General features: G+C 50.5%; 1 protein-coding gene across 1 annotated transcript in view; it reads right to left on the bottom strand.

The window, feature by feature from the left end:
• EXOC6B (exocyst complex component 6B) overlaps positions 1-15,770 on the bottom strand; it is a 277,974-nt gene that overhangs the window by 169,892 nt on the left and 92,312 nt on the right. The window contains exon 7 of the mRNA XM_041464605.1: positions 7,483-7,554. Coding sequence (XP_041320539.1) covers positions 7,483-7,554 — 72 coding nt within the window. The remainder of the gene's footprint in view (positions 1-7,482; positions 7,555-15,770) is intronic.

The following is a 15,770-nucleotide window of genomic DNA, read 5'->3' as shown; positions in this document are numbered from 1 at the left end:
AGCTGGAGTAAATCCAGGTTTAAAAACAACCCTGGGATGTGACACCACAAGGAGTGGAAGGAAGTTGGCTGCCCCTCCTCACAGGGGGAGGAAATTCAAATTCCAGACTGGGAAATGTGGAACAGAAGGAAAACTGAGGGTCCTGGTGCTCAGCAGGGGCTGCTGAGGGAAGGGATCAATGAACTCTCCCGAGGGCACCAACAACAGCCCGGCTTAAGGAGCAATTCCCTGAGCAGGGCTTAGGCCTGGCCTAAGGGAATGGAGAGACCTGGAGAGGGGGAAAAGTGGGAATGTGGAGAGGTGCAAAAGTGAATCCACACCTCAGCCACCACCAGGGCGTGAGAGGCTGTGGGGACAGCCAGGAATGGGAGCTGGAGCTCAGGAGGACAAAGAGGCCACCAGGGGAAGGAGAGGAAAGATCAGGGCTTTCATCAGGAGGGACGGAAAAGCCACGCTGAGGATGTGACATCATCTCTGGAGACGAGGGAATTTGGGACTGGAAGGCAAATAAAAATTGGGAAAGACCTAAATGCTGCGTAGAAGAAATATCTCAACAGGTGTGTGAATTCCAGAGGAAGGAGAGATGGGATTCATTCACATCCCACACACAGCAGCTCCAGGAGGAACGGTCAAACACCATGGTTATCCCAGGAATGCAGGAGCTCTAAAAATCACGGTCAAAATGTCCAGTTAGATGTTGGAATGTCAAGCTCTGGAGAAGACGGCCTTGAGAAAATTTGGAAAAATTCCTTATTTCATAGAATCCCAGACTGGGCTGGGCTGGAAGGGACCTGCAAAGGTCCTTTAGTCCAAACCCTGCCATGGGCAGGGACATCTTCCACTGAATCACATCCTGTCCAACCTGGCCTGGAATGTTCCCAGGGATGGGGCATCCATCCCTCTCTGGGCAGCTGTGCCAGGGATTTACCACCCTCATTTTGAGGAAGTTACTCTTTATATCTCATTTAAATCGACTTTCCTGCTGTTCAAGCTCTCAGCCCTTGTCCCTCACAACAGGCCCTGCCATAAAATCTGCCCCCATTTATGAGGATACAGCAATCCCTGCTCCTGATCTCCCGACTGGGAAGTTTCAGGGCTGGAGTTTGCCTGCCTGGGGGCAAACTGGGATGGAGCTTGATGGGATACTGGGACCCCACGGGGCAGTTTAACACAAGCCACGGCAGACTCTGGTAAACAACTCCTGTGGTCTGTATTGAGAACAGATCTGGAAGCAGGAGAAGGGGCCCAGCAGGGGGGATTTGATCTGATCCATGACCAAAACCATTCCCATGCCCCAAGCCAGCCCTTCATGGGCTGACCAGTGAAGCAATCCCCCACAATTTACTCCTGCCATAAAGGGAGCCTGTTTTCCCACAATCCTGGAGCCACCATATCTGGGATCAATAAACCTCCTCAATAGCCACAAAAAACTCCTTTCATCCCTTCTTCCCTCCAGAAAAGGTGGCAACTGCCACTCCAAATGGCCAATCCCACTGACCAAAGGGGCCCCGTGCCCACGCCTTGGGATCAGCTCCCAGCCCCACCACGAAGTCCCGGAAAACAAGTGAGTGCAGCTCCTCACCCCAAAAGCTGTGGCTCATGGCCTCGGCTTTGTAGGTCCTCTGGAAAGAGTTACCAAAGATAAAACAATCTTTCCATCTTCTGATTTAAAAGGGACTTCTGGGCAATGTCTGTCCTAAAACTCAATATAAATTTGCATTTCTCCCTGGAGGCTCCTCGTTCCAAAGGGTTCCCATTGGGCTTTAACAATGCCACTGCCCTTTTTTCGGGGAACAATGACAAATCCTTGTCCCCTTGATGGATGCTCGTTCCCTACAGAAGTCAACAGTAAAAATGTGAAAGGGTTCGGAGCATCCACGATGTTCCTACCAAATTCCTCAGGCTCCCCAGCCAGGCACGATTAAGGACTCGGCTCAAGGAGTGAGGATGTGCTGGAAGAGATCCCAATCTCACCAGAAAAGCCATCCCAGGTTCCTCCCAGCTCAGCAAAGCGGGGCTTTGCTCTTCTGGGGGGCTTTCAGCAGAGATTCCATCCCGAGTTTGGCAAGATCTGCCCACTGCAAAGGGGGGACTCCAGAGGGAAACAATGAAAGGAAAAAGGGAACGGAGTTAAGGCACTTCGGAGCCTAACAAGTCACTGAGCTGTTGCTCAGGCAAACTTCAGAAAACCATTCATCTTCTGAGGGAGCCACCAGCAACGGCCCTGCCGCGGCTCTGGAACTGCTGCCATCCTGGTGGGAGGTCCTGTCACACTCCCAGGATTTACAGAGCCGCGGGAAGATAACGCCGAGCGCCGGGATCACCACGGGGAACGATTGTCCTCCCAGCAGAGAGGCACAATTCCTCCCAGCCGCTCCCAGCCCCGGCAGCTCAGCCTGCCTAAGGCTGCAGGTGGCACCTCGATTCCAAACACCCTCCAGAAGAGAGGGGGAGACTCCAGGAAGAGAAGAGAAATTCCTGCAGGGAGTTCAGAGGGGTGAGATGTTCTGCAGAGTGTTCAGTGCCAATCCCAAAACTCTCCCGGAACAAAGTGGGTTTGGAGCTCAGCAGAACCAGAATGGATTGTGCTGGACCCTCACGAGTCATAATTAGTATTTGTTGATAATTACAGAGGCTTAATGAGCAGATTAAAGCCAAAATTTATAGTCAAGGAGAACCAAACCCAAGTTTCTGGTCTCCTTTGGAATAGGTCGTGTCCTCCTGAGGATTCAGCCCGACATTCCCACTTTGCCATCCCTGTCCCTCAGGAAAAATGAAACCTTGTTAAAATCCAGCAGGAACTTCCCACCCTTAACTGCCCATCCCAAACATCCACGGAAAACAGACTTTTCCAAAGGTTTTCACACCTGTCCCACACCAGAACTGCCCTGCAGCAGCTGAAAAGCCAAATAATTCCATGGATATATCCCATCAACGCCTGGGATGGGTCATTGGGAGCAGAACAAGCTCTGACTCCAGGGATTTCCCTTTCTGCCCTCACCCTTTGGAAGCACAGCAGCGATTCCCATGGCCAGGATGTCACTGAGACTCCAGTGCTGGCCACCAGCTCCAGGAATTCCTTGGCTTGGGCACGCTCTGCCTGGCCAGGCCAACCCCCAGGAGAGCTGGAATGGCTCCGTTGGCAGAGGGGATGGATGACCTGAACCACCTGGGACGGGGTGGGACAAAGCTCTGCCCCCACAGCAGCGGCTGCTCCTGGCCGAGGGCTCTGGGAAGGTCCAGGCAGGACGAAATTCCCAACTCCACCAGCTCAGGTCTGCCTCCGACACAGGCCCAGCAAGGAAATCCTCCCAACCAACATCTACAGGGAATCCTGGAACGCGTTGGGTGGGAAGGGATCTTAAATCTCATCCCATTCCACCCCATCCATGGCAGGGACACCTCCCACTGTCCCAGGTGGATCCCAGCCCCAGTGTCCAACCTGGCCTTGGATCCAGGACAGCCACAGCTGCTCTGGGAATTCCAGCCCAGCCCCTGCCCACCCTCCCAGCCAGGAATTCCTTCCCAATTTCCCATCTAAACCTATTTTTTTTCCACTTTGAAGCCCAAACCTGGACATCTCACCTTCCATCCCACCTGTCCAGGGTTAGATCAATCAGACTCATTCCCTGGCTCATCCCAAACTGAGCAGACACCACACTGATCCACGGAAAACATGAAAGCAGAACAAAAATGGATAAATGGATAAACTCCACGGTTTCTCCTCTCATCCAGTTTTCCTTTGCAGCAGGAACAGGTTCCCCATCACCACCGTTTGTCCCAGCACCTGCTTCTTTCCCTAAGAGATGATTTTCCTTGGACACTTGGCTGCACTGCAGGAATATCCTGAAATATTCCTCAACCTCCAGCTCACAATAAAAAACTTTAACCCTAAATATTTAACTGAGGTACCTTAACTTGCTTTGTATAAACCAAAAATTACAACTTTTGATACAAAACTCAGGGCGTTGTTCTTAGTTGTGGGCTGGGTTTTTAGGACAGCAAATAAAGATCACACCAGGTAAGAATAAAATAGTGAAATTCCCAATAAAATCAAAAAATGACAACCCCAAGGAGTGATGGGGATGGAAACTCTGCCCAGAAAAAAAAAGGAATTTCTGCGGCTCCTGCTTTGAAGAGTTTTTCCATCCCTCTCTATAGGATCAGAGCACTCAGTTTATATAAAACAAATGTACAAACAGGCTGGGAGAGGCTTTGGGAAGCGTTGGGAGCAGAAAGGAGGAGTTCCCACGATAAGGCAAACGGGAGAAGCCATCGGACACGGCGACAGAGGGATTCTGACACTCCATGTGCAGTAGGTTTTAATTATATTGTAATAAGGAGCTATATATGTGCATTTTTCATGATTTACTAGATGGCTTCTTTAAATTCTAAGCCAAGCTGTGTTTTTTTGGTTTGGGTTTGTTGTTTTTTTTTTTTTAAGAAAAAAAATCCCAGTTTTTTAAAAAATAATTAAAAATAGAAACGGTGCTGCAGAGAACATTTGGAAAATTTTTCAGAGTCGATTGTTTATTGGGACTCCAACTGATTTTAATGAAAAATATGGTTATAATTTGAAAAAAAGCAGCACTTTTATGTTTTGCATAAGGAAAAAGGCCCTACAATGCAACCTCCGGGGCACTTCTGGAATCAAAAAAAACCTAAATCTCAAATGGTCGCCGGGGCTCGCCGGCCAAACCCCCTCCTGGAAACCCCAAAGATGTGGGCTCCAAAGCATTCCAAGCATCCACAACAAGTGAAACTGGATGTAGGGAAGTATGTTCCCAACATTTCCTTCTGTTTCTGGTGAAACTGGAACCAGATGACCCCGAGCAGCAGCGCGTTGTGTGAAGGGGTCACTAAGCAGCTGCAGATGCGGCGCTGACGGCTTCCATCCCGCTGCGGGGAAAGGTCATCCCGGGGCTAAGGAGGGATCATCCCGCCCCTCCAGGTCCCAGCGCAGCCCCGGGCTCTGGCAGAGCTCGGCCTGGAGGTCACAATCCCAGGGAGAGGGGCAGCACACCTCACTGGGCGTGCGGGATGCCGGAGGAGACGCCCGGTCCTTCTCGCGGCAGGTCCAGGTGTCTCTCCCGGGGGGCTGCTGGTTTTCCCAGGTTTTACAGAGATGGGGTGACTGAGAGGCGTTCTAAAAGATTCTGTTCCATTATCAGTCTCGATGAAGAGTGAGACACAAGAGGTGCAAAACCCAACGCCATTCCATCAGAAGCCAGCCCATTTCCTGGTTACAACACCTTATAAATGTTCTGTAGTTTATTAGTTTTTGCCACACAGCGCTGCTAACACTTCTAGCACCAATCACCGATATTTTTACCCCACGTGGTCCTGCTACAATGCATCTTTCACCGTTCTAATTCTCTAAGAATATCTAATCTTTTTGCAAGGCCACATTTTGAAACTTGTTAAAACTTATTTCCAGTTCCATCTCTCTCTCAACAGCGTCACCTCTATTCCACGGCCGTCCTAAATCAACACACCTTACGTGTGCTGCACACAGATGTACAACACTGTCAGCTTTGGGAATTCTTTACAAATCCATTTCTGCCGTGGGTGGTGCTCCCACACGGCCCTTCCCTGCTCCTTCCACCCCAAGAGCCATCCCAGTTTGGCTCTGTGAGGTCACAGGAGAGGTCCCCAGGTGACCCTGGTGGGACACAGCCAGCCTGAAGTGGTGTTGTCCTCACCTTCCACAGGAACTTGGGTTTTCCTCCCATTTTCCAGTTCATTCCCAGGAAACCAGGACACCTGTGAAGATTCCTCCACGGAAAGGGTGTTCAGGCCTTGGAAGCACCCAGGGAGGTCTGGATTTGCCGTCCCTGGAGGTGTCCAAGGAATTCCTGGATGTGGCACTCAGTGCCAAGGTGGGGATCGGGCACAGCTTGGACTGGATGGTCCTGGAGGGATTTTCCAACCTCAGGGATTCTGGGATTCTGTGGTTGTGTTAAGATTGGATATGAAGGGGAAATTCTTCCCTCTGGCACAGATTCCCAGATTTGCTGCCCCCGGATCCCTAGCAGGGTCCAAGGCCAGGTGGGACACTGGGATGGTGGAAGGTGTCCCTGCCCATGGAACCAGATGCTCTTTAAGGTCCCTTTGCACCAGACCATCCCATAATTATCTGATCAAACAAAGCACACCAAGTTCAGCAGGAGCTGAGGTTGTCCAGACATCAAAGTATTGGAGACTTCACCCCTCCATTCCAGAACCACCATCCCCTAAATGCCACAAACCCCAAAATCAGCACCCCCTGGGCCAGTGCCCACTCGGAAAAATTCAGTTTTACAACCAGCAGCCACTTCTTCTCCCACTTCTTTTTTGACAGCTGAAACTCAAATAACCGTGACTTGATCACAACTGTGCAAAAATACATAAATATATAAAAATTAGGAATAAACCAGCACCACCAATAGTCCACACAAAAACACAGCATCCACTCATCTTAAAGAGGACCAGCTCCATCAAGCTGAAAATAATTAGGAGGCAAATCAGTGGGGAGAAAGAACGTAATCAGAAAAATATGAAGCCTAATTGAAAATTGTTTAAGAACATTTTAACGAGATGCTCCAGAAGCCACAATCCCACAACTGAGCGGGGCGGCCACGCTGGTTAAAAGGCAAACCTGGCGCAGATGGGAGTTAAAGAGGCCATAAAAAACCAGGGAAAAAAGAAAAAGGGGACATGACAAATGGAATAAAGGGAAAAGCTCGGGCTGACAAAGGGAAATCTGGTGTTAGGATGTGCAGGGGTTGATATGGGAAGCGAGAGATGCACGGAGAAATAATGGGCTGGTTGAGTTTATCCTTGATTTCTTTTTTTTTGGGAACATTCAAACAATCCAGTGGATTCTTCCTCTAAAAGAGGAATTTTTGGACGTGTTCAAGGCCAGGATGGATGGAGCACCCTGGGACAGTAGAGGTGCCCCTGCCCAGGGTAAGGGGTGGAGTGAGATGGGATTTATGGCCCCTTCCAACCCAAACCACTCAGGGATTCCAATATTTCTTTTTCCTCTGAAGAACTGGAAAAAAAAAAAATCTCAGTTTTGTGAAGAGCTGAGAGAGGTCATGGAATCACAGCCATGGAGATCACAGATCCCCTTGGATTGCAATCCAGTGGCAGGTAAATCACATTTTGGACGAGCAGATTGTCCAGGTCAGGGGAACAACAACAGAAATGTTGGTGTGACTCCACCTGGAAGACTGGACTTGGTTCTGACATCCAGGTTCCAGAAGTTTGGTGCAAAACCCCTCTTTTCAAACCCCAGAAGATGCCCAGACTGGAAAAACTGGGAGCTTTTCCATTGGAAAGCTGATCTGTAAGCACAGCAAAGGTTAGTGAGGTGTGAGTCCTCAGATTCACAGTTTAGTGCCACAAAATCAACCCCAGGAGGCCAAAGAAAGCCAAAGAATTGGGAATTAGGTCCAGGTTATTCTCCAGGAGAGGGAATTAGTGACCAGTGCAAAGTACCTGAACATTTGGAGAGAGCAGGAGACTGAAGAATATCCTGGCAATTATTTTCCACTGATTGAATCTGCAATCCTTTAGGGAATGAAGGGAATAAACATTAATAAAAAAGGGAACAGCAAAAAAAGCAGAAAGACAGAGAGCAGACAGGCAAGGAAAATTCCTGAACAGGGGAAGCAAAGAGGGCAGAAAGCTGACAAAAACATGGGATCAAGACATTTATACAACTGAAGGCAGCAAGAAAAGGGAAATTAAACCCAGAACTGCTACACCAGGCAGGACTGGGCTGGACATGAGGGACAAGGACAAGTGCAAAGTCCTGCACCGGGATCAGGGCAACAAATCCAGGCTGGGAGGAAAAGGGATTGAGATGAGCTGGCTGCCCTGGATCCCTGGCAGTGGATCCCAGGTTGGATCCACCTGGGACACTGGGATGTGTCCCTGCCATGGATGGGGTGGCACTGGATGGGATTTAAGGTCCCTTCCAACCCATCCCATTCCATGATTCCATGAAATGCCAGAGTTTCGAGGGCTAGAGATGAGAGAACCATCATCGTTACACCTTGAGCTGTTTCTGCACCTGGAACAAACCCAGAGCACAGAACTGACACCGCTGGGCCCTGGCTGGGCTCAGTGTGCTGAACTCTCAGATTTTCTGAACATTGAAATCTTTTCATTTAAAGTGAATTTCCCTGTAAAAATCTTGTGCTTTTCAAGCTGCCCAAACACCTCGGTCTGGAGTGAGAACAGACAGAGAACCCTTAACCCTGGAAATGGTTTGGTGAGGAAAAAATGTAAATATACAGAGGAACAAAGAGCAAAAATTCAGAGGGGCACCGAGGCCACGTCTCATCCTTCATGGCCCCAACTGATACCAGCCGTGGGATCATTCCCAAAACAAATCCATGCCCGAGACAACCAAAAAACCTTTTTTGACTCAGCCAAGCCCTGGTGTCCAAGGCCACCCTCTCCCCCAGGGTCAGGCTCCTCCATGAGTCAGAGCTTGATTCCTTTTCCCGTAACGCAGCAAGTTCAGCACTCCAAGAATTTCCAAGTTTCATCAAAATCCATAAACACGTTTTTATTCCATCCAGGAGAACATTGAACTTGGCGGCACCGAGCACCGCAGCCGTGGCCGCGAGTCAAGAAAAATCCTCTTTGGAAGAGTCAGAAACATCTCCCAGGAGTGAAATGAAGGAGGTCTGGAAAATGGGCATCTCCCCTGAACGCAGCCACCTTGGTCACGAACAAAACATCCATAAAAAGCTGGAAATTATTCCCTATTTACATTAACGGGCTGTTAAAAACGCCTGGTTCCAGTGGGAGCGTGGAGCTCCTGGACAGCTTGGCACAGGAGGCACCCCTGGATTAACAGCTCACCCAGGGCCACACAGAGAGCGTTATCAGAGCCCAAATCACAGCTCCCAAATCCTTGGCTGCCCCAGCTGCAGCTCGGCTTCCCTTCCCTTTCAGCTCCTCTCGGCTTTTGAAATTTGGTCTTCGCCACAAGAAGAAAAACAAGTTTGAATCCACTGTTCCTACGTGGGGTTTGAGGATCAGGGAGCTCAGGTAGTCCTGGATCCCAAACAATGCAGACGAGGAGCTGGCCACTGATGAATGCCCACCTCGAGGTCAGGGGCTGTGGTTGGAACTTTGAGTTTTAGAGAAAATGACTCACTGGGATTGCGAAGGTTCTCCAGGGATGATGCAATGGCCACCACAAGCCTGGATGGATCATCCCTGGAGCTCTTTGCTCCACTCCCAAACCCTGACCCGGCTTTGACCTTCAACTCCTCAACCCCTAGAGCTGTTATTTTAAACAGTGGCTACAACCAGTGTTCTCTACACACAAACAAAAACCCCCTTCTTCGATAAATCAAATAAATCCCTCAAGCTCCACAAATCCTGTTTCCAACACCAATAAAGATTCCGATTGTCCCATCTTTGTCCAGCTCCAGTGAGGTGAGGACAGCCCCTGCACAAACCCCAGGGCTCAAAGGTGAACATTCTGTGGACTGAAGTGAAGCTCTGCAGGTGGAGCCAAACCAACACCTGCCACGAGAGCATTCCAGAGGGATTGCTCAGGACATGGCTCCCTTGGAATCCTTTTCCTGAGCTGTTCCATTCCACATCCTGAAAGGGGCAGCAGCTCAGGAGGAAAGGACAAAAGAGCAAGTAAAAATTTTATCTAGAAGATGCCACTCCCAACAAAAGTGAGAGAGGAAAGAAGCTCTGTTCCCATATGGATTTTGGCCATAAGAAAATCCATTCCTTTTGGACATCCTAAATCCATTGGAACTGATTTCACAGCAAAACTTATTTAACTCCATCCTATCCAGACACTCTGTGTACCCTGAGGTGTTTCCAAGGGATCCTGGCAGAGGTTTGTTTCCCAGATTTGCTGTGGCTGCCCTTGGATCCCTGGCAGTGCCCAAGGCCAGGCTGGATCCACCTGGGACAGTGGGAGGTGTCCTGCCCATGGGATGAGATGATCTTCAATGTCCCAGGAAGTCTGCAGCTGACAGACTGTGCTACACCCAAACCAGAGATATTCCACGTTCCTGACGCTCCAAAGACATCAAACAGCATTTTTTGGGATCAGGTACTTTGCAGCTGTCTCAGGGGAACATCAACCCCTCAGTGCCCCATGTCTGTTATTAATCCTGGCTTCCTACAAGAAAAACCAAGATCCAGGAGGTCCCAAGGGGCTCTGATCCACGTCCATGCCAGGCAGCTCCTGGGCACCGGGAGCGCTGGGATCCCCATGCGGGAAATCCCTGATCCTGGGATCCCCATGCAGGAAATCCCTGATCCTGGGATCCCCATGCAGGAAATCCCTGATCCTGCCCCTCCCCTCCTTGGGAATGGCCAGGAATGAGCTCCCCTTCCCAGACTGCAGCACCAGCAGCCAAAGAGGGAGCGCAGCCCTGCTGAAGGCCACGGAATAATTTCCTGGTAATTATCCTCATTCCCTGCTCCCGGGGCTGCTCCGGCAGCAGCCTCACAGCCAATAAATAAAACCTTCAGGAATGGCACTGAAATCCTGCAGAAAGCACAGGACTGAGGAGTGACTTCACCTCTGCAAGGGCTTCCTCCATCTTTCCAGCAATCCCACTGAAGCCCAAACCTTTCCCTGGAAACCTGCACGGGCTGGGATGAGGGATGAGAACAGAGCAGGTCCCTCCCTGTAACCCCAGCAGAGGGTCTGACCCAGGGGACACCTGAGCCACCACAGGTCAACAGGATATGGGAGCCCATTCCCTAAAAATCAATGAATTTCCATTTTAACCTGACTTTTAGGATCTCAGGGAAGCAACCTAAGATGGAATTTCTCCAATGACATCGTCACCAACTTTGATATCAGATGTAGAATAAATTCCTGAACCCAATGTGAGCGACCTTCGCCTTCTACAGTTCTGAGGTTTTGGTGTTTCTGGCCCCCATTTATGTCCCAGCCTCAACTCATCCCAAATCACAGTTCCCAGCAAATATCCAAGTGGTAAATTAGGAAAACGCAAATACAACCAACCAGCATCAACAGCTCCAGGTGATCAGAGCCATCATTAGGTCCATGGGTAACTTCCCATGAGGTCCATGACCAACTCCTCATTGGGTGCACATGAAAAATTCCTCACCAAGAGCAGAAAATCCCCGAATTAATCCATGAACTGCTGAGCACACCAGGATGAGGGGTGTTAGGACAGCACCTCAAGGACTATTTGCAGCTGGTGTTGGTGGCACAAAGCCTCAGTGAAGCAGTGCAGGTCACCTTGGTGGTGTGGCACCCTGCCATGGTCCGGGTGACAAGGTGCTGTGAGGTCACAGGCTGGACTCAACCATCTCAGAGGTCTTTTCCAGACTAGTTAATTCCATGAGTCCTTGTGATCCTGGAGGTCTTTTCCAACCTTCATCGTCCTGTGAGAAGCTGTGCAGCAACAAGGCGACCCACACCAGGTTTTACCAAATCCCAAGAGTCCACAATAATTCCTGCCTGGTTCAGTTTTCCATCTGCTGCCAAACAGAGCCCAGAGATTTCTATTTGCATCCTGGTATTTGGCAGGGGCAAGGAATATTTCCTAGTGGGAATATAAAAAAATAAACCTTCCATTCACACTGAAACATCTCCTGGACATCCCTGTGGGCCTAATTCCCAGAACACCAAAATCCAAACCTCCAAATGGGAAAAATAGACTGATTACCTGCCAGGAACCTCAGGAGGGGCAAGCCAAGCCCTAATAACAGCCTGTGTTCCCATCTGGCCTCCACACAACAACTGGGAAAATGTCCCTGTTCGGAGCTGGACCGGCTCGTCACGGTAATTGCCTCGGAATTAATTAAATGTTCCTCCCTGCAGCTGCACAGAATGTTCACGTGGATCATTCCCTGATTGAAGTGATGATTCCCTGGAATGGATGGGGCCATCAGACCCAGCTCCATCAGAGCTGGATTCCATGATCCTTGTGGGTCCCTTCCAAGGCTCCGTCTGTGAAGAATTTGCATCTAAATATTTGTATTTAAGGCTAAAATCCTGACTATTCATTTCAGAATTGTGAAGGCCAATTCACAGCATCAGTCATTAACCCCTCAAAATAATTACAACATCAGAGGGGAAGAATGGCTTCCCACTGTCAGAGGGCAGGGAGAGATGGGAGATTGAGAAGGAATTCCTGGCTGGGAGGGTGGGCAGGGGCTGGGCTGGAATTCCCAGAGCAGCTGTGGCTGCCCCTGGATTCCTGGCAGTGCCCAAGGCCAGGTTGGACATTGGGGCTTGGATCCACCTGGGACAGTGGGAGGTGTCCCTGCCCATGGAATGGGATGGGATTTAAAGTCCCTGCAACCCAAACCATCCTGGGATCCTGGGAGATGGGAGCTGTGCTCGGCTGAGGAGCAGCTGTGCGTGGAGATTTGGGGATCTTCCAGAGGTGGAAATGTGTCCTCCTGAAGCCACTCTCCGTGACCTCGTTCTCCTCTGGAATTCTTTCAGTCTTCACAGCTCCTTCGTGTCTCAGCTGTGACTCCAAGCAGGGCGGTAGAAAATGGAACGTTTCGCTCTAAAACTGAAACATTTTGCTGAGCCTAATTAAAGCAACTCCTGGTGATTATGTAAAACCCCGTCCCAGGCCTTCAAACGAGTTCCTGAGCGCCGGCTCCGCTCGAGCTCCGTGCCTAATCACCCCTGGAAGGAGCAGGAGCTGCGGGTGTTGAAAGGGAACAGCTCGAGCTTGGCCGGGGCACCCGGCGCCGCGGGCGCGGAAACTCGCAGGGAACACGAGCACAGCTCTGATCCCAACGCAGCCCCAACTTCCCCAGCTCGGGACTCACCGAGGGCGCTGCGCAGACAACAGGCAAAGAAAGGAGGTTTTGGAGAGACTTCAGAGCTTGTGACAGCGGTGTCACAGCTGTCATCTCATGGAACCCTGCCTCCGTGGAATTCCCGGCACAGAAATGGGATCCAGGTCAGCACAATCCCGTCCCTCTCATCCCCAGGACCTCCTCGGGTGCTTCAGTTGTTCCAAACTCATGCAGGTCAGCAGAAGAACAGGCTGAGATGCAGCCAAGGGAGTGTGGAAAGGATTTGGGGCTGATAGAAATTTTGGCACGCTCCTCGTTTTCTCCCAGAATGACAACGTGGAGATGGAGCTCCATGGAATTCCCAGCATAGAAATGGGATCCAGGTCAGCACAATCCCGTCCCTCTCATCCCCAGGACCTCCTTGGATGCTTCAGCTTCTTCCAAACTGGGTCACTTGTGGAAGACAGCAGAAGAACAGGCTGAGATGCAGCCAAGGGAGTGTGGAAAGGATTTGAGGCTGATGGAAGATCTTGGCACGCTCCTTGTTTTCTCTCAGGACAACATAGAGATGGAGCTCCATGGAATTCCCAGCACAGAAATGGGATCCACATCACCACAATCCCGTCCCTCTCATCCCAAGAACCTTCTCTGGGTCCTTCAGCTTCTTCCAAACTGGGTCACTTGTGGAAGACAGCAGAAGAACAGGCTGAGATGCAGCCAAGGGAGTGTGGAAAGGATTTGGGGCTGATAGAAATTTTGGCACGCTCCTCGTTTTCTCCCAGAATGACAACGTGGAGATGGAGCTCCATGGAATTCCCAGCACAGAAATGGGATCCACGTCACCACAATCCCTTCCCTCTCCTACCAAGAACCTTTTCTGGGTCCTTCAGCTTCTTCCAAACTGGGTCACTTGTGGAAGACAGCAGAAGAACAGGCTGAGATGCAGCCAAGGGAGTGTGGAAAGGATTTGAGGCTGATGGAAGATCTTGGCACGCTCCTTGTTTTCTCTCAGGACAACATAGAGATGGAGCTCCATGGAATTCCCAGCACAGAAATGGGATCCACGTCACCACAATTCCGTCCCTCTCATCCCAAGAACCTTCTTGGGAGCTTCAGCTTCTTCCAAACTGGGTCACTTGTGGAGGACAGCAGAAGAACAGGCTGAGATGCAGCCAAGGGAGGGTGGAAAGGATTTGGGGCTGATGGAAATTTTGGCACGCTCCTCGTTTTCTCTCAGAAGGACAACGTGGAGATGGAGCTGCACAACTCACAGGCTAACGAACGTCACTTGAGGTGTCCTGGAATTCTTTTAAGCCAGGCTTGAGACATGGTCCAAATATGTTAGAAACTGCTGAGAGCTGAAAAACCAAGCGGGAGCTGCAGCAGTGGTGGATTTGGTTCATGAATAAAAGTGGGAATGTAAATGGGATAATCCTGATTATGGTTCCTCATGATCTTTAGTTGAGGTAGGGCAGCTTTTTGAGGAATAATGACTCTCCCAACCCCGTCAGGAATCTGCAGGAACTTCAGAGATGTCAGGGAGTTCCTGCACACTCAGACCTCTCGATCAGCTCTTGATTTTATATTTAATATTAATTCATGCTAGTTTAACTGGACTGAGCAGGGTTAGCAGCAGAACATCAGGAAAATGAGGGGTGGCCAGAGAAGCACCGAGTTATTCCTGAGGCTGGGCCAGGGCATGTGAAGGAGGGCAAGAACCTGGAACTGGAGCATGCCAGTGGGAGAGAAGTGGAGGTGGGAGGTGGAGGGGGAGGAGAAGCCCTGGCTGAGCACCCCGTGGATGTGCCTGTGGCAATCAGAGGATCCCACAATGGTTTGTTTGGGTGGGAAGGACCTTGAAGCCCATCCTGTGCCACCCCTGCCACGGACAGGGGCACCTTCCCCTGCCCCAGGGGGCTCCAAGCCCCATCCAACCCAGCTCTGAGCCATTTTAAACTCTCAGTTCAACCTTGAATGGATCAGTTATTGATCCCCATTCCCTGAAGATGCACAAGATATCAAACAGGAGCTGCTGAGATGGGGAAACCAAGCTGCTCTCCATATGCCCCAGGAAAGGGCCCTCTATAAATAGCAGAGTGGAAGCGAAGCCTCCTTCAGGAACATCGCTGATACAAAGTTGGGTTTGTTCCCAACTTCAGAAGTGAGAAGTAGGAGGAGGAATAAAAGCTGATTGCAATCTGATGGATGCAGCTCTCTTATCTCCGCATTCCCAGAGCGGCTTCACGTGAGAGCAGCTCCGGAGCCCTGTGGAAAACACGAGCTGAGCTCCCACCCCGGCAGCTCCCGGGCTCAGGGACCTCCTCTGGCCTGGAAATCAACAGCTGAGCTGCAAAACCAGCATGGAATTCCAGGAGATTCCAGCCCTCTGCTCCACCTCGTGCTTCCCACTGTGTCCCGCTCTATCCCAGAACCTCTCCCACATCCAAACAGCTCCAGGCTTTTCCAAAGTGACTCCCCAGGGAGGTTTGGAGGTAAAGGCTCTGCAAAGCTCTTCTGGACTCTTCAGGAAGGAAGTCTGGTGGGAGCTGGAATGGTTCCCCAGGGAATGGGCACATTCCCAAGGCTGCCAGAGCTCCAGGAGCGTTTGGACAACCCTCCCAGGGACAGGGTGGGATTTTGGGATCAGGATCAGGAGCTGGACTGATGATCCTGTTAATGGATTCTCCTCATGGCAAGGGTTGGAATGAGATGATCTTTGAGGTTCCTCTCACTCCAAACCATTCCATAATTCCATGATCCTTGTGAGTCCAGCTCAGAACATCCTGCCCAAGCTTCCCACTGCAGCACATGGGAAATATTTTAGGGAGAGAGCTCCTGGGTCAGGGGAATTCTTCAGTGGAGGAGCTCACCTGCTGCACCTGTGTGAGCAAAGCAGAGCTGAGATTCACAGAATCCTGAGGCTGGAAAAGACCCCTAAAATCAGCAACTCCAGCATATTCCAGAGATGCTTCATCTCCCAGGATGGGGCTCATCCACTG

This window comes from Pyrgilauda ruficollis, unplaced genomic scaffold (assembly GCF_017590135.1).
Source record: "Pyrgilauda ruficollis isolate IOZ18807 unplaced genomic scaffold, ASM1759013v1 scaffold181, whole genome shotgun sequence".
NCBI classification, from domain to species: domain Eukaryota; kingdom Metazoa; phylum Chordata; class Aves; order Passeriformes; family Passeridae; genus Pyrgilauda; species Pyrgilauda ruficollis.
The sequence above is the reverse complement of the archived record's forward strand: the minus strand, read 5'-3'. Positions and strand labels throughout refer to the sequence as shown.